At 39.2% G+C, this 23,426-nt stretch overlaps 1 protein-coding gene across 5 annotated transcripts in view; it reads left to right on the top strand.

The window, feature by feature from the left end:
* The window catches only part of LOC139746468 (uncharacterized), a 159,704-nt gene that overhangs the window by 93,595 nt on the left and 42,683 nt on the right, over positions 1 to 23,426 (top strand). For 4 of the 5 annotated variants that reach the window (XM_071657729.1, XM_071657725.1, XM_071657727.1 and 1 more), the window contains exons 6-10: positions 13,397 to 13,580; positions 14,185 to 14,323; positions 15,432 to 15,731; positions 17,611 to 17,824; positions 22,650 to 22,896. In XM_071657729.1, the coding sequence (XP_071513830.1) occupies positions 13,397 to 13,580; positions 14,185 to 14,323; positions 15,432 to 15,731; positions 17,611 to 17,824; positions 22,650 to 22,896 (1,084 nt within the window). The remainder of the gene's footprint in view (positions 1 to 13,396; positions 13,581 to 14,184; positions 14,324 to 15,431; positions 15,732 to 17,610; positions 17,825 to 22,649; positions 22,897 to 23,426) is intronic. The other variant, XM_071657726.1, reaches the window with a different exon arrangement.

The raw sequence follows: 23,426 nt of genomic DNA on the forward strand, positions 1-23,426 counted from the left end.
CATTTGCCCTCTTTTTCACCTCTTGCATGTTTCTCTTGACCTCCTGCCTCTTTCTTTTATACATCTCCCACTCATTTGCATTATTTCCCTGCAAAAATTGTCCAAATGCCTCTCTCTTCTCTTGCACTAATAATCTTACTTCTTCATCCCACCACTCACTAACCTTTCTAATCAACCCACCTCCCACTCTTCTCATGCCACAAGCATCTTTTGCGCAATCCATCACTGCTTCCCTAAATACATCCCATTCCTCCCCCACTTCCCTTACCTCCTTTGTTCTCACCTTTTTCCATTCTGTGCTCAGTCTCTCCTGGTACTTCCTCACACAAGTCTCCTTCCCAAGCTCACTTACTCTCACCACTCTCTTTACCCCAACATTCTCTCTTCTTTTCTGAAAACCCCTACAAATCTTCACCTTTGCCTCCACAAGATAATGATCAGACATCCCTTCAGTTGCACCTCTCAGCACATTAACATCCAAAAGTCTCTCTTTCGCACGCCTATCAATTAACACGTAATCCAATAACGCTCTCTAGCCATCTCTCCTACTTACATACGTATACTTATGTATATCTCACTTTTTAAACCAGGTATTCTCAGTCACCAGTCCTTTTTCAGCACATAAATCTACAAGCTCTTCACCATTTCCATTTACAACACTGAACACCCCATGTATACCAATTATTCCCTCAACTGTGGGAGCTCCCATAGAAAGGGGTCTTTGGGCAAGAAGGTAAGTTTCGGGTATACTCATTTTGTGTGTATAAGGTAAAAGACAAATGTAATATGAGGTTAAGATGAAGACTAAAACTTTATTAAGAGAACTAGTAATGGGAATTATCAAAGTGAAAAACAAAAAGGAAAAAGTGAATAAGCCAAAATGTAAAATTAGAATTAATATATCCATTCCAGAATAGTTTGGAAATAACTTATGCTTGTTGTCAAATGATGTATGCTCAAAGGAACCTTTAAACCACTGATTCATGAAACTGCAAACAAATGTTCTTTGAAGCCTTGAATTGTTAACATAATGTTCTTTGAAGCCTTGAATTGTTAACATAATGCTCTTTGAAACCTTAAATTGTTAACATATGAAACTTTGAATTAGTGTCCCGTGAAGCCTTAAACTAATGCTATGAATTCTAGAAACAGTCACATAAGAGCCTAAACCACTTTTTTTGTGAACCATCAAAGTAGTGTATGAATCCTTGAAATATTGTCACATGAATTTTTGACCCATTATCTCTTGAAGTCTCAAACCATTGTCTTTTGAAACCTTACACCACTGTCCCATCTTTGAGCTGCTGTTCATTAAACCAATTTCTTAATGAAGCATCAAAGCTAATATTCAATGGCTCCTTGAACCATAGTTGCCTGATTCCTTGAATAGCTGTACCATGGGTCCTTGATCAGATGCTCCATGAAGCCTCAAAACAGTGTGGTATATATCCTCAACCTATAGCCCAATGAAGAATGAGATGGTAATTGTAAACTCCATATTGCATAATTTAGTGAAAATCTTCAAGTTTCTAAGAGATAGCTTTAGATAGTAGTATATGTAAAAAGATTCTAGAAATGGTTTAAGAAAAAAAAACAAAATGTAGACGTGTTAAAGCCTTGACAGCTAAAGGGTAAAACAAAGAAAGACTACAACAGTAACACAGAGAGGAAAGCAGAGTCAACCAGGAAATTAATACGAAGATGAATGTGTAAAAGGAGACAGGAAGCAGGTGTGTGTGGTAGGCCTCATTAACCACAGATCACCACATCATGGCCTGACAACCACAGTCACAAGACAGCAGCAGTCACTGGGATGGAGGATGATGAAAATTCACTTCTCGCAATTTTTCCAATGCCCTCTTGAAGTATGTGAAAATCATTTCTTTAAATAGTGACACTTCAAGCTATATAGAACCATATTCTGAATTACAGAAAAGATACATGTGGCATGAGAAAGGAGGGAGGTGGGCAGGTAAGAAAGGGTAGTGAGTGGTGGGATGAAGAAGTAAAGTTGTTAGTGAAAGAGAAAAGAGAGGCATTTGGATGATATGTACAAGGAAGGAGTTCAAATCACTGGTAGATGATAAATGAAAGCAGCAGGAGGTCAAGAGGAAGGTGCAAGGGTTGAAAAAGAGGGCAAATGAGAGTTGGAGTGAGAGAGTATCATTAAACTTTAGGGAGGATAAAAAGATATTTTAGGAGGTAAATAATGTGTGTAAGACAAGAGAACAAATGGAAACATTGGTGAAGGGGGCAAGGGGGAATGTGATAACAGGTAATGATGAAGTGAGAAGGAGATGGAGTGAGTATTTTGAAGGTTTGTTAAATGTGTTTGATGATAGAGTGGCATATGTAGGGTGCTTTGGTCGGGGTGGTGTGCGAAGTTAGAGGGTCAGGGATAAGGATTTGGTTAAGAGAGAAGAGATAATGAAAGCTTTACAGAAGATGAAATCCAGCAAGGTGGTGGGTTTGGATGGTATTGTAGTTGAATTTATTAAGAAAAGGGATGACTGTGTTGTTGATTAGGGTAAGGATATTCATTGTATTTATGGATCATGGGGAGGTGCCCGAGTATTGGCAGAATGTGTGCATAGTACAATTGTACAAAAGCAAAGGGGATAAAAGTGAGTGTTCACACCACAGTGGCATAAGTTTGTTGAGTATTCCTGAGAAATTGTATGGGAGGGTATAGATTGAGAGGGTGAAGGCATGTACAGAGCATCAGATTGGGGAGGAGCAATGTGGTTTCAGAAGTGGTAGAGAATATGTGGATCAGGCAGGGGCGTATCTAGGGGAAATAGCGCGTATGGCAAGCACTGAAATTGCGTCCCTGGCTTGATTAGATATGTACATACGGTGGATGTATATGAAAGTATATACAGTGTAATTATAAACTGTTGAAGAATTAGGCCAAACTTAAATTTTTGTAAACTCTTAAAGACTTAGATTTAAAGACTTATTTGATCAAAATTGTAATGTAGAATGGTAATGCAACTGATAGTTCCAAAATATTACTATAGTTGAAAAGTAGGTGAGTTTCTTTTTTATCTCACAAAACCAAACCGTTAAAAATGTCAGTTCGGTAGCATATGTCAAAAAACAAACCTGTTGAGTGGTGCCCAGGGCACCTGCCCTACCTGCCATACCTTAGATATGCCACTGTAACTATTACCTTCAGTTTTTGGAATTTTTTCTCGGAAAATAAGATTTCCTTTAAAAACTCATTATAAGAAGTATTTTTCATGCTGAATAAAAATCTTGTGTTGAAATAGTGTTTAGTCCTCTGAATGACACCTAATTAAGCTGTTAAATGAAGTCAATTTTAAATTATTTCTGTTCCTTTGCATCTTATTTACTGAGTATGTATTGGTAACTGAGAGCATTATGATATATTTTCTTGATTATTTCAGGTACAGAAGTGTTTGAGTATCTTATCTTGCAATTTTGAAACAAAAAGTTTTTTGAGCTAAGAAATACCCTGAATTTTTGGCATTTTTCTCAGAAAAATAGATTTCCTTTAAAAAGTCATTATAAATAGTATTTTTCATGCTGAATACAAATCTGGTATTTGAATATCGTTTAGTTGTCTTTCTGACATTCAATTAAGCTGTCAAATGAAGTCATTTTTAAAACATTTTCTGCTCCTTTTCATCGTATTTACTGAGTATGTATCGGTAACAGAGCATTATGATATATTTTCCATGATTATTTCAAGTATAGAAATGTTTGAATATCTTATCTTTCAATTTTGAAACAAAAAGTTTTTGGAGCCAAAAAATACCCTGGTATTTTCCTCAGAAAAATAGATTTCCCTTAAAAACTCATCATAAGAAGAATATTTCATTCTGAATACAAATATGGTGTTGAAATTACGTTAATCCTCCTAATGGCACTCGGTTAAGCTGTTAAATGAAGTCAATTTTAGAATATTTCTGGTACTTTGCATCATGTTTACTGAGTATGTATTAGTAACTCATTGCAGTATGATATATATTTCATAATTATTTCAAGTATAGAAGTGTTTGAATATCTTATCATTCAATTTTGAAACAAAAAGATTTTTGGTGCCAAAAAATACCCTGAACCATTTATTACCTTCAGTTTTGGGGAATTTTCTCAGAAAAATAGATTTCCTCTAAAAACTCATTATAAAAAGTATTTTTCATGCTGAATACAAATCTGGTGTTAAAATATCGTTTAGTCATCTTTACGACATTCAGTTAAGCTGTTAATTGAAGTCAGTTTTAAAATGTTTTCTGATCCTTTGCATCATATTTACTAGGTATGAATCAGTAACTGAGAGCATTATGATATATGCTAGATGATTATTTCTTGTATAGAGGTGTTTGAATATCTTATCCTTCAATTTTGAAACAAATCGTTTTTTGAGTACAAAAATCCCCAGAACTATTACATTCAATTTTTGGTATTTGTCTCAGAAGAATAGATTTCCTTTAAAGACTCATTATAAGAAGTATTTTTTCTGCAGATTACAAATCTGGTGTTAAAATAACATGTAGTCGTCTTAATGACATTCGATTAAGCTGTTGAATTGAGTCTTTTGAAATGTTTTTTGTTCCTTTGCATCATATTTACTGTGTATGCATTGGTAACTGAGAGCATTATGATATAGTTTCCGTGATTATTTCAAGTATATAAGTGTTTGAATATTTTATGTTTCAATTTTGAAAGAAATTTTTTTGAGCTAAATAGATTTCCTTTAAAAACTCATCATGAGAAGTATATTTTATGCTGAAAACAAATATGGTGTTAGAATATCATTTAGTCATCTTTATGACATTCAATTAAGCTGTTAAGTGAATTCAATTTTAAATATTTTCTGATCCTTTGCACTGTATTTACTGAGTATATATCGGTGACTAAGAGCATTATGATATATTTTCCATGATTATTTCAGGTATAGAAGTTTTTGAATACCTTATCTTTCAATTTTAAAACTAAAAGTTTTTTGAGCTAAAAAGTACCCTAAACTGTTACCTTGAATTTTTGGTTTCCTTTGAAAACTCATTATGAAAAGTATATTTCATGCTGATTACAAATATGGTGTTAAAATAACATTAAGTCCTCTTAATGACACTTAATTAAGCTGTTAAATGAAGTAAATTTTAAGATATTTCTGCTCCATTGCTTCGTATTTGATGAGTATTTATCAGTAAATGAGAGCATTATGATATCTTTTCCATGATTATTTCAAGTATAGAAGTATTTGAATATCTTATCTTTCAGTTTTGAAACAAAGTATTTTGAGCTAAGAAACACCATTAACTATTCAGGGGCGTATCTAGGGGAAATAGTGCCTATGGCGAGCACTGAAATTGCGCCCCTGGCTTGATTAAAAGCATGCATACAGTGGATGTGTATAAAGATATATACAGTGTAATTATAAACTGTTGAAGAGTTAGGCCAAACTTAAACTTATATAAACTCTTAAAGACTTAAAGTTCAAGATGTATTTGACGAAAATTGTAACGTAGAAGCGGTAATGCAACTTGATAGCAGCAAAATATTACTATAGTTGAAAAGAAGGTGAGTTTCTTTTCTATCTCACAAAACCAAATCGTTAAAAATGTCAGTTGGGTGGCATGTAACAAAAAACAAACCTGTTGAGTGGCGTCCCCCTTCAAGTGGCACCCAGGGCACCTGCCGTACCTGCCATACCCTAGATATGCCACTGGGATCAGGTGTTTGCTTTGAAGAATGTGTATGAGAAATGTTTAGAAAAGTAGATGGATTTGTATGTAGCATTTATGGATCTGGAGAAGGCATATGATAGGGTTCATTGAGATGCTTTGTGGAAGGTCTTAAGAGTATATGGTGTGGGAGGTAAGCTGCTTGTAGCACTGAAAAGTTTTTACCAAGGATGTAAGGTATGTTTATGAGTAGAAAGAGAGGTGAGTGATTGGTTCCCAGTGAAGATTGGTCTGTGGCAGGGGTGTGTGATGTCCCCATGGTTGTTTGATTTGTTTATGGATGGGATGGTTAGGGAGGTAAATGCAAGAGTTTTGGAGAGGGAGGCTACTATGCAGTCTGTTGGGGATCAGAGGGCCTGGAAAGTGAATAGTTGTTGTTTGCTGATGATACAGGACTGTGGCTAATTCGAGTGAGAAACTGCAGAAGTTGGTGACTGAGTTTTGAAACGTGTGTGAAAGGAGAAAGTTGAGAGTAAATGTGGATAAGAGCAAGGGTCAGTAGGGTTTAGGGACATGTTAATTGGGATGTAAGTTTAGATGGAGAAAAACTGGAGAAAGTGAAGTGTTTTAGATTTCTGGGAGGGGAATTAGCAGCAAGTGCCACCATGGATGCAGAAGTGAGTCACAGGGTGGGGGAGAGGTCAAAGGTTCTGGGAGCAATGAAGAATTTCGTGGAAGGAGAGAATGTTATCTTGGAGAGCAAAAATAAGTATGTTTGAAGGAATAGCAGTTCCAATAATATTAAATGATTGTGAGGCATGAGCTGTAGATACAGATGTATTGAGGAGGGTGGATGCAATGGAAATTAAATGTTTGAAGACAGTATGTGGTGTGAGGTGGTTTGATCGAGTCAGTAATGAAAGAGTAAGAGATGTATGGAAATAAAGAGAGTGTGGTTGAGAGAGCAGAAGAGGGTGTGTTGAAGTGGTTTGGACATATGGAGAGAATGAGTGAGGAAAAGGTTGACAAAGAGGACAGACTTGTCAGGGTTTGAGGGAACAAGGAGAAGCAGGAGACCAAATTGGAGGTGGATGGATGGAGTGAAAAAGATTTTGAGTAATCAGGGCCTGAATATACAGGAGGGTGAAAGGCGTGCAAGGAATAGAGTGAATTGGAACAATGTGGTATACTGGGGTCGACGCGCTGTCAGTGGATTGAACCAGGGCATGTGAAGCGACTAGGGTAAACCATGGAAAGTTTTGTGGGGCCTGGATGTGGAAAGGGAGCTGTGGTTTCAGTGCATTATACATGACAGCTAGAGACTGAGTGTGAACGAATGTGGCCTATGTTGTCTTTTCCTAGTGCTACCTTATGCGCATGCGGGGGGAGGGGGGTGTCATTTCATGTGTGGCGGGGTGGTGGCAGGAATGGATGAAGGCAGTATGTATGAATATGTACATGTGTATATATGTATATCTCTGTGCATGTATTCTTTGAAGTGCATAGGTATGTATGTGTGCGTGTGTGGGTGTTTATGTATATACATGTGTGTGTAGGTGGGTTGGGCCATTCTTTCGTCTGTTTCCTTGTGCTACTTTGCTAATGCGGGAGACAGCGTCAAAGTATAATGAATAAATAAAATATAATATATATGTATATCCCTAGGGGATAGGGGAGAAAGAATACTTCCCACGTATTCCCTGCGTGTCGTAGAAGGCGACTAAAAGGGGAGGGAGCGGGGGGCTGGAAATCCTCCCCTCTCATTATTTTTTTTTTAATTTTCCAAAAGAAGGAACAGAGAAGGGGGCCAGGTGAGGATATTCCCTCAAAGGCCCAGTTCTCTGTTCTTAACGCTACCTCGCTAACGCGGGAAATGGCGATTAGTTTGAAAGAAAAAGAAAGATATCCCTAGGGATAGGGGAGAAAGAATACTTCCCACGCATTCCCTGCATGTCATACAGGGCGACTAGAGGGGACGGGAGCGGAGGGACTTGGAACTCTCCCATCCTTGTATTCTAACTTTCTAAAAGGGGAAACTGAAGAAGGAGTCATGCGGGGAGTGCTCATCCTCCTCAAATGCTCAGATTGGGGTGTCTAAATGTGTGTGGATGTAACCAAGATGAGAAAAAAGGAGATATAGGTAGTATGTTTGAGGAAAGGAACCTGAATGTTTTGGCTCTGAGTGAAACGAAGCTCAAGGGTAAAGGGGAAAAGTGGTTTGGGAATATTTTGGGAGTAAAGTCAGGGGTTGGTGCAAGGACAAGACCAAAGGAAGGAGTAGCACTACTCCTGAAGCAGGAGTTGTGGGAGTATGTGATATAGTGTAAGAAAGTAAACTCTAGCTTGATATGGGTAAAACTGAAAGTGGATGGAAAGAGATGGATGATTATTGGTGTCTGTGCACCTGGGCATGAGAAGAAAAATCATGAGAGGCAAATGTTTTGGGAGCAGCTGAGTGAGTCTGTTAGCAGGTTTGATGCACGAGACCGGGTTTCAGTGATGGGTGATTTGAATGCAAAGGTGAATAATGTGGCTGTTGAAGGTATAATTGGTGTACATTTGGTGTTCAGTGTTGTGAAGGGAAATGGTGAAGAGCTTGTAGATTTGTGTGCTGAAAAAGGACTGGCGATTGGGAATACATACATGTACATATGTAAGAGAGATGGTCAGAGAGCATCATTAGATTATGTGTTAATTGATAGGTGTGTGAAAGAGAGCCTTTTCGATCCTAATTTGCTGAGATGGGCAACTGGAGGGATGTCTGATTATTATCTTGTGGAGGCGAAAGTGAAGATTTGTAGAGGTTTTCAGAAAAGAAGAGAGAATGTTGGGGTGAAGAGAGTAGTGAGAGTAAGTGAGCTTGGAAAGGAGACTTGTGTGAGGAAGTACCGGGAGAGGTTGAGTGCAGAATGGAAAAAAGGTGAGAGCAAATGATGTAGGGGAGTGGGGGAGGAATGGGATGTATTTAGGGAAGCAGTGATGGCTTGCGCAAAAGATGCTTGTGGCATGAGAAAAGTGGGAGGTGGGCAGATTAGGAAGGGTAATGAGTGGTGGGATAAAGAAGTAAGATTGTTAGTGAAAGAGAGAGGCGTTTGTACGATTTTTGCAGGGAAGTAGTGCAAATGATTGGGAGATGTATGAAAGAAAGAGGCGGGAGATCAAGAGAAACGTGCAAGAGGTGAAAAAAAGGCAAATGAGAGTTGGGGTGAGAGAGTATCATTAGATTTTAGGGAGGATAAAAAGATGTTTTGGAAGAGGTAAATAAAGTGTGTAACACAAGGGGATCAATGGGAACATCAGTGAAGGGGCTAATAGAGAGGTAATAACAAGTGGTGGTGAAGTGAGGAGATGAAGTGAGTATTTTGGAGGTTTGTTGAATGTGTTTGATGATAGAGTGGCAGATATAGGGTGTTTCGGTCAAGTTGACGTGCGAAATGAAAAGGTCAGGGACAATGGCTTGGTAAACTGAGAAAAGGTAGTTGAATCTTTGCGGAAAATGAAAGCTGGCAAGATGGCAGGTTTGGATGGTATTGCAGTGGAATTTATTAAAAAAGGGGGATGACTGTTTTTGACTGGCTGGTAAGGATATTTAATGTATGTATGGTTCATGATGAAGTGCCTGAGGATTGGCGGAATGCATGCATAGTGCCACTGTACAAAGGCAAAGGGGATAAAGGTGAGTGTTCAAATTACAGAGGTATACGTTTGTTGAGTATTCCTGGGATATTATATGGGAGGGTATTGATTGAGAGGGTAAAGGCATATACAGAGCATCAGATTGGGGAAGAGTAGTGTAGTTTCAGAAGTTATAGAGGATGTGTGGATCAGGTGTTTGCTTTGAAGAATGTATATGAGAAATACTTAGAAAAACATGCATTTGTATGTAGCATTTATGGATCTAGAGAAGGCATATGATAGAGTTGATAGAGATGCTTTGTAGAAGGTATTAAGAGTATATGGTGAGGTAGATAAGTTGCTAGAAGCAGTGAAAAGTTTTTATCAAGGATGTAAGGCATGTGTAAGAGCAGGAAGAGAGGAGAGTGATTGGTTCCCAGTCAATGTCGGTTTGTGGCAGGGGTGTGTGATGTCTCCATGGTTGTTTAATTTGTTTATGGATGGGGTTGTTAGGGAGGTGAATGCAAGAGTTTTGGAAAGACGGGCAAGTATGCAGTTTGTTGTGGATGAGAGGGCCTAGGAAGTGAGTCAGTTGTTGTTCGCTCATGATACAGCGCTGGTGACTGATTCATGTGAGAAACTGCAGAAGCTGGTGACTGAGTTTGGTAAAGTGTGTGAAAGAAGAAAGCTGAGAGTATATGTGAATAAGAGCAAGGTTATTAGGTTCAGTATGGTTGAGGGACACTTTAATTGGGAGGTAAGTTTGAATGGAGAAAAACTAGAGGAAGTGAAGTGTTTTAGGTGTCTGGGAGTGGATTTAGCAGTGGATGGAACCATGGAAGCAGAAGTGAGTCACAGGGTGGGGGAGGGGGCGAAGGTTCTGTGAGCGTTGAAGAATATGTGGGAGGCGAGAATGTTATCTTGAAGAGCAAAAATGGGTATGTTTGAAGGAATATAGGTTCCAGCAATGTTAAATGGTTGTGATAGGGCTGTGCAGAGGAGGGTGGATGTGTTGGTATTGAAATGTTTGAATACAAATGTGGTGTGAGGTGGTTTGATCGAGTAAGTAATGAAAGGGTGAGAGAGATGTGTGGTAATAAAAAGACTGATTGAGAGAGTGTAAGAGGGTGTATTGAAATGGTTTGGTCATATGGAGAGAATGAGTGAGGAAAGATTAACAGAGGAGATATGTGTTAGAGAGGAAGGGAACGAGAAGTTGGAGACCAAATTGGAGGTGGAAGGATGGAGTGAAAAAGATTTTTGGCGATTGGGGCCTGAACATACAGGAGGGTGAAAGGCGTGCAAGGAATAGAATGAATTGGAGCGATGTGGTATACTGGGGTCGACGTGCTATCACTGGATTGAACCAGGGGATGTGAAGCATCTGGGGTAAACCAAAGACAGTTTTGTGGGGCTTGGATGTGGAAAGGGAGCTGTGGTTTTGGTGCATTACACATGACAGCTAGAGAGTGAGTGTGAACGAATATGGCCTTTGTTGTCTTTTCCTAGCGCTACCTCGCACACGCGTGGTGGGAGGGGGTTGTCATTTCATGTGTGGCGGGATGGCGATGGGAATGGATGAAGGCAGCAAGTATGGACATGGACATATGTATGTATGTATGTATACGTCTGTGTATGTATATGTATATATACGTTGAAATGTATAGGTATGTATATGTGTGTGTGTGTGTGTGTGTGGGTGTTTATGTATATGCAAGTGTATGTGGGTGTGTTGGGCCATTCATTTGTCTGTTTCCTTGCACTACCTCGCTAACGTGGGAGACAGCTACTAAGTATAATATATAAATAAATAGTATATAACATATATATTTTTTTCTTTCTTTCATACTATTCGCCATTTCCCGCATTAGCGAGGTAGTGTTAAGAACAGAGGACTGGGCCTTTGTGGGAATATCCTCACCTGGCCCCCTTCTCTGTTCCTTCTTTTGGAAAATTAAAAAAAAAAAAATGAGAGGTGAGGATTTCCATGGTTGTTTAATTTGTTTATGGATGGGGTTGTTAGGGAGGTGAATGCAAAAGTTTTGGAAAGAGGGGCAAGTATGAAGTCTGTTGGGGATGAGAGAGCTTGGGAAGCGAGTCAGTTGTTGTTCGCTGATACAGCACTGGTGGCTGATTCATGTGAGAAACTGCAGAAGCTGGTGACTGAGTTTGGTAAAGTGTGTGAAAGAAGAAAGTTAAGAGTAAATGTGAATAAGAGCAAGGTAATTAGGTACAGTAGGGTTGAGGGTCAAGTCAATTGGGAGGTAAGTTTGAATGGAGAAAAACTGGAGGAAGTAAAGTGTTTTAGATATCTGGGAGTGGATCTGGCAGCAGATGGAACTATGGAAGCGGAAGTGGATCATAGGGTGGGGGAGGGGGCGAAAATCCTGGGAGCCTTGAAGAATGTGTGGAAGTCGAGAACATTATCTCGGAAAGCAAAAATGGCTATGTTTGAAGGAATAGGGGTTCCAACAATGTTGTATGGTTGCGAGGCGTGGGCTATGGATAGAGTTGTGCGCAGGAGGGTGGATGTGCTGGAAATGAGATGTTTGAGGACAATGTGTGGTGTGAGGTGGTTTGATCGAGTAAGTAACGTAAGGGTAAGAGAGATGTGTTGAAATAAAAAGAGCGTGGTTGACAGATCAGAAGAGGGTGTTTTGAAATGGTTTGGGCACATGGAGAGAATGAGTGAGGAAAGATTTGACCAAGAGGATATATGTGTCGGAGGTGGAGGGAACGAGGAGAAGTGGGAGACCAAATTGGAGGTGGAAAGATGGAGTGAAAAAGATTTTGTGTGATCGGGGCCTGAACATGCAGGAGGGTGAAAGGAGGGCAAGGAATAGAGTGAATTGGATCGATGTGGTATACCGGGGTATACCACCTCACACCACACATTGTCCTCAAACATCTGATTTCCAGCACATCCACCCTCCTGCGCACAACTCTATCCATAGCCCACGCCTCGCAACCATACAACATTGTTGGAACCACTATTCCTTCAAACATAGCCATTTTTGCTTTCCGAGATAATGTTCTCGACTTCCACACATTCTTCAAGGCTCCCAGGATTTTTGCCCCCTCCCCCACCCTATGATTCACTTCCGCTTCCATGGTTCCATCTGCTGCCAGATCCACTCCCAGATATCTAAAACACTTTACTTCCTCCAGTTTTTCTCCATTCAAACTTACCTCCCAATTGACTTGACCCTCAACCCTAATGTACCTAATAACCTTGCTCTTTTTTAATAACCTTGCTCTTATTCACATTTACTCTTAACTTTCTTCTTTCACACACTTTACCAAACTCAGTCACCAGCTTCTGCAGTTTCTCACATGAATCAGCCACCAGCGCTGCATCATCAGTGAACAACAACTGACTCACTTCCCAAGCTGTCTCATCCACAACAGACTTCATACTTGCCCCTCTTTGCAAAACTCTTGCATTCACCTCCCTAACAACCCCATCCATAAACAAATTAAACAACCATGGAGACATCACACACCCCTGCCACAAACCTACATTCACTGAGAACCAATCACTTTCCTCTCTTCCTACACGTACACATGCCTTACATCCTCGATAAAAACTTTTCACTGCTTCTAACAACTTGCCTCCCACACCATATATTCTTAATTGTTGTTGTCTTTGAAAGTATGATATATGAAGATGTGTGATAACCCATGTTTTGAGAATTTGTATGCCTCATAAAGCTTTGAGGAAAGTGTTTATGGCATTCTCATTGATTTGTATATGGACACTTTCTGTAAATAATCAGTGTTTTAATATTATGACACAGAAAAAGAGGAAAGGTCTTATTTTGAATAAGCTTTTGTGATCGGGTAGAGGGCAAAAGATTATGTTTTATATTATTTTGTAAAAGTTTCAAATTTACTATGAAATTTTGACTTTATTGTTCTAGGCATAGATCCCTTGAGGGTTTTCTTGATACCTTGAGAATGATCATTTGACTTTTTGAATGTTTATGATGCTTGAATTTAACATCTTGAGCTCAGTGACTAAAGTCTTTGGGCATAACAACTATTGACAGCTTAACCAATTCAGTCTTTAGATATATCATTATAATGTAAAAGTCCTAGGTCTACTTCTGATCACCATATTGACCTTTCAGATCAAAGTTAGAGGGTCGCACAGGTGGAACAGCAGAAGGTGTTGCCATAGGACCAGGACGCACAGGCTCTGGCAGCCACAGTAATGACTCCGGTGTGGCATTGCTGCTAGAGCGTGCTCACCAGGCATTCACTGCTGATCACACACCTTCTCCCACACCCACCAACCATAGGGCCTCAGACCAGGTAATCTCCTCTGTTATTTAGGGAAAAGATGGATTACTATACATAGCTGTGGAACAAAAGATGTAGTTTTACCTGCTATTAAGCATATTATGTAGTGTTGATTATCCTCTTTTCAGACATTATCATTTCTATAGACTTTGATGTCATTTTCAAGGAAGGAAATGATTGATAATTTCCTTTTCAGGTTATATGCTATACTGATCATGAGGAAATACATACAGCAGTTGGTCTTTGTTAGTTAAGGGATGCTAATACCACAGTAGTTATTTGCATCATTTCATACTATTAATTATAATAGGTTGATTTGAAAGAAAATCCTGTATATAGAAACATGTACATTACTCAAAATTATCAGATTTTTCCACATATCATTGATTCAACTTCATAAGATCATAAAGAATCTCATTACTCATGCTAGGCTTATTTTGATCCATGACACTTTGATGTCCACATGTAGGTTTTGTTATTTTTTTCACATTTTACCTTTTCATATTTTACCACTTAGTCTGTGGACATGCTCTGGATGTGCTGCTCCTTCACAGCTTACTTCTAAATGTTTTAATTCACCAGTGTGACAAGTATTTCATGCATGATGTGGTTGCAGGACTCCCTACCTGAGCAGCCGTCCTTGCTTGTGCCACCATCTGTTTATGACTATGTGGCTGGTCTCAGGTCTCATGCCCATCCATCCTCCTCTTCTCATTCCGTCCCACCTCATTCTGAGTCTACACACAATAGACAGAGTAAGCAAACATTCTTTTATTTTTTCTTTACAAGAAAAGAAGCTAAGGTTAAGTTACCTTAGATTTCATTTTTATGTCCTTTATTTTTAAAGCAAATAACTTAATAGACATTGAAGATGTTCTAACATGTTTTTACAGTATCTTCAACTGGAAGAGATTCCTCATAGATGTTCTTTGAATGAAAAGTTAATTGGATGATAAAGATATGTATAATATAAATAGAGTGATTTTTGTGTGAAGTAGAGTTTTTCCTACATCTCATATGCCTTCTCTTATTCATTTCAGTAGACTGGTTTCAGTTAAATGTTTTCCAAATAAGATTTATACTTAAAATTTTATTTGTTTTCTTTATGTTGTGAGGGTTCTTAAATGATTATAAAGATATAGTGTATGTATGGTGTAGTGCACCATACAAATTTGAGAAAGCCACATAAAGGTGTAACAAAATTTAGAAATTTATAGTTTTAACTCTAAGAAGAAAGTATTTTAGACCCTGTTGTAAATACTGTGCCTCATTATGATGCAGAATTGAAATAGCATTTTGATGAAATTTGATATTTAAGGGAGATTCATCATGGATACTGTAATTTATAATCATTTTGAGATGAAATATCAAACTCCATGCATTTCTTGGGATGAGATGTGGGCTACGGGCACATCTCATTTTTTATTAAACGTTATTGGAATGTAACTATCGTTGTTAGGTATGTCAGTATTGCAAGTAAAGAAGAGGTTGAAAATGTTTTTATGTAGCTGAATGTTTAATAAACAGCTTTTGGGCTCTTTTTGGAGACAGGGTGACTGCTTGTTCTCTTTTGTGAAGAGATGGGATAATACCTTTATAGGTAGAAGGGTAGCTAGTGTGCTACATAAAATGGGGCATCTTTGCCCAAATTCAAGCCTGCAGGATTATGTTAGGGATTGCATTGTACAGTATTGATTCTCACAAAAGATGCATGTCTACTTAACCCACCATGTAACTGGGAGAAGAATTAGAGATGGGAGACAGGCAGGTGGAAGTTTTCAAAACATATTACTTAAGAATCATACAGTATGTACATACTTTAGAAGCTTTCAAGACCTCAATAGCCTCTTTTGGTGTTTACAGGTGTGAGTGCTACTGTAGGTGGTGACAGTGAGGACCTGGGTCTTGTGTATGACTCTGACTCATCACTCACTATTGCTGCAAACAAAACTATCAGCCTCAGCACCTCCTTAAGTCAACAGTGTGGCATTGAGCTACGCACTGCTCATAACATGCCTCCCACTCATGACCATCACCATGCACACAGCCTTCATCATAACAGACAGGCCACCCACGACCACAGTCATGCCCGTTCAGACTCAGATGGTTCTGACCAGTCTCGGGATGCCAAACACAGCCATCGACATTGCTCTCATGACTACAGTGAGTCATTGGTTGCTTTTTAAGCACCTCTGTCAGCCATGAGAAACAGATCAGTTTTGAACTTTACTTCATGCAATGTCTTTTGCTAATATGCCATTATAAGCATATTTCAGGAATGCATGACATCCCTTGACATTTATCATAATTTAAGAATATGAAAAACAGTGTGTGTATGTGCACATGTGGTTATTATTTCCCCCTCTTAATTTCCTTTTTTCACTGTGGGTAGTTAGAGGACCTCTCATCTCTCTCTTTACTCATCCCTTAGAGTTTTGACACTATTCCACCATTCTTTTTGTATCTTCTTTAGCAGCTTTTTTTTTTTTATGTGGATAGACACATCCAGTGATGTATACTTTTCCCTGGTTCAGACTTGAGTGACAGGTATCTTCTCAAGCTTCTCTTGTTCATGTGCTTGGTGGCTGTTTTAATGCTGATGAATATGTGGTCTACTGTCTTTGCAACCAATGTGATTTGATATACTGGAGATGGGTTAGGCAAAATGTTCTCCTCCAGATTCATTTTCATGTCATTCTTGTAGTCTGTGACCTCTGTGACATTTGAAGTCTGGTCTCTTTCACCCTTTTCTATCCTCTTTGTTATATGCGTAGTCTAAGATTTATGTAATTTATTTGACAGCCTCTGCAACTTATCCAGATCTTATGTAAGTTCTCCAGTATTGAAGGTCTTTGGAAAGTCTAAAAATACATGGTTAATCCACCCATTATTCCTGTTCAAGGTGTTGCTGACTCTTTTGTAGAAGTTCAAGATACACATAAGCTCCTCCCCCTAAAGCTTCATTGTCTTTTTATCAAAAATTCATCTATTTTCTTTGAAATTCTTTTCCAGCGGTTTGCAGACCACTCTTGTTAAAGAAACAGGTCTGTTGTTTGATGCAACCTCCCATTCACTTCCCTTGTCAGTAGGTAGTATGTTTGCTCTTCATCACCACACTGGTATAAAACTCTTCAGATGAGCTGCAGTATTAAGCACCTTCTGATTTAATGTAGAAAAATGTGCTGCCGTATTAAGCACCTTCTGATTTAATGTAGAAAAATGTTTGGAATGAGAGAACATTATCTCAGAGAACAAAAATGGATATGTTTGAAGGATAGTAGTTCCAACAATGTTATATGGTTGTGAGGCATGGGATATAGATAGGGTTGTAGAGAGGAGGGGGGATGTGATGGAAATGAAATGTTTGAGGACGAAATGTGGTGTGAGGTGGTTTGATCGAGTAAGTAATGAAAGGGTAAGGGAGATGGGTGGCAATAAAAAGAGTGTGGTTGAGAGAGCAGAAGAGGGTGTGTTGAAGTGCTTTGGACATATGGAGAGAGTGGGTGAGGTAAGGTTGACAAAGAGGATATATATGACAGAGGAGGAGGGAACAAGGAGAAGCTGGAGACCAAATTGGGAGAGGAAGGATGGAGTGGAAAAGCTTTTGAGCAATCAGGGCCTGAACACACAGGAGGGTGAGAGGCGTGCAAGGAATAGAGTGAATTGGAACGATGTGGTATACCAGGGTCGAGGTGCTGTCAGTGGACTGAACCAGGGCATGTGAAATGTCTGGGATAAATCTGTGTGGGTCTAGTTTATTCCTAAGTCCCCTTATATTCTGTTCTTTGATGTCAATATCATCCAGGGGTTTCATTTTCATTCCATTTCAGAATGCTGCAGGTTTTGAATCCTATCAGGGAAATATTCTTTAAAACTAAGCATCAGATTTTTTCATTTATTTCTCCAACTGTGTCAGTAACTTTTTCCATCTGAATTCCTCATTCTGATTGACTGATTGTGTTAGTTTGTATGCATGTATTTGTTGAATGATATGTGCCTATCCTTATATATGATGAAATCTTTGTTTTGTTGCTTGTATTAGTAGCACGAGAGAGCAATGATCCATACACAGTGGTGGTAACCCGAAGTCGTACCTTGCTGACTGATCCTCGGGATCCACGAGAGGCTCAGAGATGCCGGGTGGCAAGAGAGTTGCTTGACACTGAGAAGAAGTACTGTAAGACACTTTGGACCATTCAGGACACCTTTGCTGAACCTCTCAAGAAGGCAGGGATATTGTCACACAAAGACATCACGTTAGTACTACTTTGTAATACTACATTTGCAGCTCTCTTCCAAGGCATGCACAAGCTGGTCAGATGGTCACATAGAAGCATAAGCTCAGTAACAACTACCTTGAAATTAGTCATAACATACATGATAGTATCATAAAGGAAAATAAAAGATTGAGTTTGAATATCTGTATATCATATCTTTTGTAGTATTGCATGGCATGATCAGAATTTAGAGGGGTTAGAAGGTGTGAGATGTTGCGATGCATTTGAAGGTGTGTAGATCTGTTCTTATAAATCTATCGCTTATTCATTGATACAAATGCATGAGGAAATTTTGTAGAGCTGTGCTCCCTATCCATAGCTCATTTAGCATTAGCATTTTTGCCATGATTAGGTAGAAATTTTGATAAATGCCCCTTTTCTGATGTGTCATTAAAACCAAAAATCACTCTCAGGTATTTGTTAAGTGCATATCAGGAAGGGGTTATCTGATGTTTCATTCTTGATCATCCTACAGAATGCTTATCGCAGAGTGGTTAGACTTGCTAATACCCACCTTTACATTTCCCCAGAAGACTATCTGACAACTGTCAGTGCCTGTTTTTGACATAATACAACTGAGTAACATAATTTTGCAATGTGCAGTGAGTTGTAGTCTTTGTTTAATATTATGAGTAAACAGTGTGTGGGGTTACATATCAGCAGACACAATTGCAACATCCACAGTTGATGGACAATGCTACTTATTTGAATGGCATAACATTTCATTTCCAACACATCCACTCTTCTTCATCGATTCTCATCTAAAGCATATGCCTTGCCTTTAAACAAAACTTGCTGATCATAGATAGTGAGGAATTTTAGATTGTGATCATAGATGGTGAGGGAATTTAGATTGTGAAAATAGCAAAATTCAATACAGGGACAAAGAAAGGTAATGAGATATGTTTGCATATGGGGAAGTTTATATAAGTGAAATGGTGAGATAACAGAAAATGGATGTTACATGTTTAAATGTGTTAGCAAGGATGGTAAAAAAGGGATGAGAAATTGATCCTTTTTTATTTGTAATGCTTCTCCTTCCTTATAGAGTTAGCATTAGGAACAGAAGAAATAAAATAGTGAAATTAATTAATTTGCTGGAGCTACAAAGAAAGAGAAGGAGAGAGTGTAAGCCATGAGACTGTGAAATGTGATACTCTATCTGTCATTTTAGATAGATCTTCTGAGAGGTGGACATAAGAGTTCAGAGATTGGGTAAAGAGCTCAGTAAGAATAAGAAAGACATGATGTTGTAAAGGGAGTCATTAATTAGATAAGATATGTAGTATTCTGGGGACAGAATAACTAGCGGTTAGCATTCCTGACTGCAACACATTCATGGGCCACCTAGGGTCGAGTGGATAGGTTCGAATCCTGTTTGTGGCAGGCGGTCCATAGTCAACTCAGCTGTTCATCCACCCCTAGAGATTGGTAGATGAAATGAGTACCTGGCTCAGGCTAGGGTGACTGTAATGTTGACTGGTTGGTAAGGTTATTTAATGTATGTATGACTCATGGTGAGGTGCCTGAGGATTGGCGGAATGCTTGCATAGTGTCATTGTACACAGGCAAAGGGGATAAAAGTGAGTGCTCAAATTACAGAAGTATAAGTTTGTTGAGTATTCCTGGGAAATTATATGGGAGGGTATTGATTGAGAGGGTGAAGGCATGTACAGAGCATCAGATTGGGGAAGTGCAGTGTGGTTTCAGAAGTGGTAGAGGATGTGTGGATCAGGTGTTTGCTTTGAAGAATGTATGTGAGAAATACTTAGAAAAGCAAATGGATTTGTATGTAGCATTTATGGATCTGGAGAAGGCATATGATAGAGTTGATAGAGATGCTTTGTGGAAGGTATTAAGAATATATGGTGTGGGAGGCAATTTGTTAGAAGCAATGAAAAGTTTTTATTGAGGATGGAAGGCATGTGGACAAGTAGGAAGAGAGGAAAGTGATTGGTTCCCATTGAATGTAGGTTTGTGGCGAGGTGCATGATGTCTCCATGGTTGTTCAATTTGTTTATGGATGGGGTATTTGGGGAGGTGAATACAGGAGTTTTGTAGAGAGGGGCAAGTATGCAGTCTGTTGTGGATGAGAGGGCTTGGGAAGTGAGTCAGTTGTTGTTTGCTGATGATACAGTGCTGGTGGCTGATTCATGTGAGAAACTGCAGAAGCTGGTGACTGAGTTTGGTAAAGTATGTGAAAGAAGAAAGCTGAGAGTAAATGTGAATAAGAGCAAGGTTATTAGGTACAGTAACGTTGAGGGACAAGTCAATTGGGAGGTAAGTTTGAATGGAGAAAAACTGGAGGAAGTGAAGTGTTTTAGATATCTGGGAGTGGATTTGGCAGCGGATGAAACCATGGAAGCGGAAGTGAATCATAGGGTGGAGGAGGGGCGAAAGTTCTGGGAGCGTTGAAAAATGTGTGGAAGTCAAGAACGTTATCTCGGAAAGCAAAAATGGGTATGTTTGAAGGAATAGTGGTTCCAACAATGTTATATGGTTACAAGGCGTGGGCTATAGATAGAGTTGTGCGGTGGAGGGTGGATATGCTGGAAGTTAGATGTATGAGGACAATATGTGGTGTGAGGTGGTTTGATCGAGTAAGTAATGAAAGGGTAAGAGAGATGTGTGGTAATAAAAAGAGTGTGGTTAAGAGAGCAGAAGAGGGTGTTGAAATGGTTTGGTCTCATGGAGAGAATGAGTGGTGAAAGAGTGACAAAGAAGATATATGTGTCAGAGGTGGAGGGAACGAGGAGAAGTGGGAGACCAAATTGGAGGTGGAAGGATAGAGTGAAAAAGATTTTGAGTGATCAGTGCCTGAACATGCAGGAGGGTGAAAGGCATGCAAGGAATAGAGTGAATTGGAATGATGTGGTATACCAGGGGTCGATGTGCTGCCAATGGATTGAACCAGGGCATGTGAAGCGTTTGAGGTAAACCATGGAATGTTTTGTGGGGCCTGGATGTGGAAAGGGGTCTGTGGTTTCGGTGCATTATACATGACAGCTAAAGAATGAGTGTGAATGAACGTGGCCTTTGTTGTCTTTTCCTAGCGCTACCTCGAGCCCATGAGGGGGGGAGGGGGTTGTTATTTCATGTGTGGCAGGGTGGCGATGGGAATGAATAAAGGCAGACTATGAATTATGTACATGTGTATATATGTATATGTCTGTATGTGTATATATACATGTATACGTTGAGATGTATAGGTATATATATTTGCGTGTGTGGACGTGTATGTATATTCATGTGTATGTGGGTTGGTTGGGCCATTCTTTCGTCTGTTTCCTTGTGCTACCTCGCTAACGCGGGAGACAGCGACAAAGCAAATTTATCAATAAAATATGTATATATTTATTCATTTATTATTCTTTGTCCCTGTATCCCACGTTAGCGAGTAGTGCAAGGAAACAGGTGAAAGAATGGCCCAACCCACCCACATACACATGTATATACATAAATGCCCACACATGCACTTTTACATACCTATACATTTCAACATATACATACATATACATAGACATGTAAATATATACACATGTACATGCTCATACATGCTGCCTTCATCCATTCCCTTCGCCACCCCACCACACATGAAATAGCACCCCCTGCCCCTGTGTTCATGCGAGATAGTGCTAGGAAAAGACAACAAAGGCTAGCTGTCATGTATAATGCACCAAAACCACAGCTCCCTTTCCACATCCAGGCCCCACAAAACTTTCCATGGTTTACTTCAGATGCTTCACATGCCCTGGTTCAATCCATTGACGGCATGTTGACCCCAGTATACCACAACATTCCAATTCACTTTATTCCTTGCATGCCTTTCACCTTCCTGTATGTTCCAGCCCTGATTGCTAAAAATCCTTTTCACTCCATCCTTCCACCTCCAGTTTGGTCTTCCACTTCTCATTCCCTCTACCTCTGACACCATAATCTCTTTGTCAATCTTTCCTCACTCATTCTCTCCATGTGACCAAACCTTTTTAATACACCCTCTTGTGCTCTCTCTCATCTACACTCTTTTTAATACCACTTATCACTCTTACCATTTCATTACTTACTCGATCAAACCACCTCACACCATCTATTGTCCTAAAACATTACATTAACAACACTTCCACCCTCCTCTGCACAACCCTATCAATAGCCCATTCCTCGCAACCATATAGTATTGTTGGCACCGCTATTCCTTTAAATATCCCCATTTTTGCTCTCCGAGATAATGTTCTCACCTTCCACACATTCTACAACGTTCCCAGAACCTTCTCCCCCTACCCTACCCTGTGACTCACTTCCGCTGCTAGATCCACTCCCAGATATCTAAAACATGTATTCCCTGCGTGTTGTAGAAGGCAACTAAAAGAGGAGGGAGCAGGGGGCTGGAAATCCTCCTCTCCCATTTTCAATTTTCCAAAGTAATGAACAGAGAGGGGGACCAAGTGAGGAGATTCCCTCTAAGGCTCAGTCCTCTGTTCTTAAAGCTACCTCGCTAATGCAGGAAATGGCTGATATTTATATGAAAAAAAATACATATAAATAAAATGCTATCAGGGAAAATTATTTAGATATACAAGAAAAGTGTATAAGTATATAAGGAGTGATTGACTGATTATGTGTAAGAAAGTATGAATGTGTGCTACAATTTCTGTTGGGAATGGAGTTTCATTATGATCCTCCTTGCTGTTTAGTTGATGGCCTGCTTGCTTGATATATATGGGTATACAGGATATTTGGGATGAAAATTACCCCATGATAATGCAAAACAAACAAGAAATGAAGACTCTCTTTGCTTAATCATCAGGACGCTGTTCCCAGAAGAGGTGTACCAACTGTATGATAAGCACTGCTTGCTGCAACATCAGCTGAGGGAGCGGCTTGCCTCTTGGAAGTGGCAGCCACTTGTGGGTGACATTGTGTCTCGCTTTACGGACCCACGGCACACAGATGTTCTCCGTCTTTATACTGCATATGTCAATGACTTTCCAGAGGTCCTCAAAACATTCCATAAACTTTGTCGCACATCACAGCCTTTTACTAAGTTTATCAAGGTTAGTATTTTATGTTTTGGCTTTTCATTTTTAATGAAGATTTGTCAATATAATGAAATAAAACTCATCAGTTTATGATTTCTTGACTGGAAGAGTTAATGTTTAAGTAAAATCATTTATGCTTGTTAAGATGAATTGAAATATGTATCTTTCACATCCAGTGTTGTATCTATGGTGCTGACATGTATGAGTATCATATTACATGTATTTGCAAGGTTGACCAGATTAATCCCTGCTGTGGACTAGCTTTCTCAATGCTTGAAAATATGTTAATTACTATTTATTCATATTTATTTTACTTTGTCGCTGTCTCCTGCGTTAGCGAGGTAGCGCAAGGAAAGAGATGAAAGAATGGCCCAACCCACCCACATACACATGTATATACATACGCGTCCACACACGCAAATATACATACCTATACATCTCAACATATACATTTATATACTCAGACATATAAATATATACACATGTACATAATTCATACTGTCTGCCTTTATTCATTCCCATCGCCACCCCGCCACACATGAAAT

Source organism: Panulirus ornatus, chromosome 65 (genome assembly GCF_036320965.1).
Source record: "Panulirus ornatus isolate Po-2019 chromosome 65, ASM3632096v1, whole genome shotgun sequence".
Taxonomy (NCBI): Eukaryota; Metazoa; Arthropoda; class Malacostraca; order Decapoda; family Palinuridae; genus Panulirus; species Panulirus ornatus.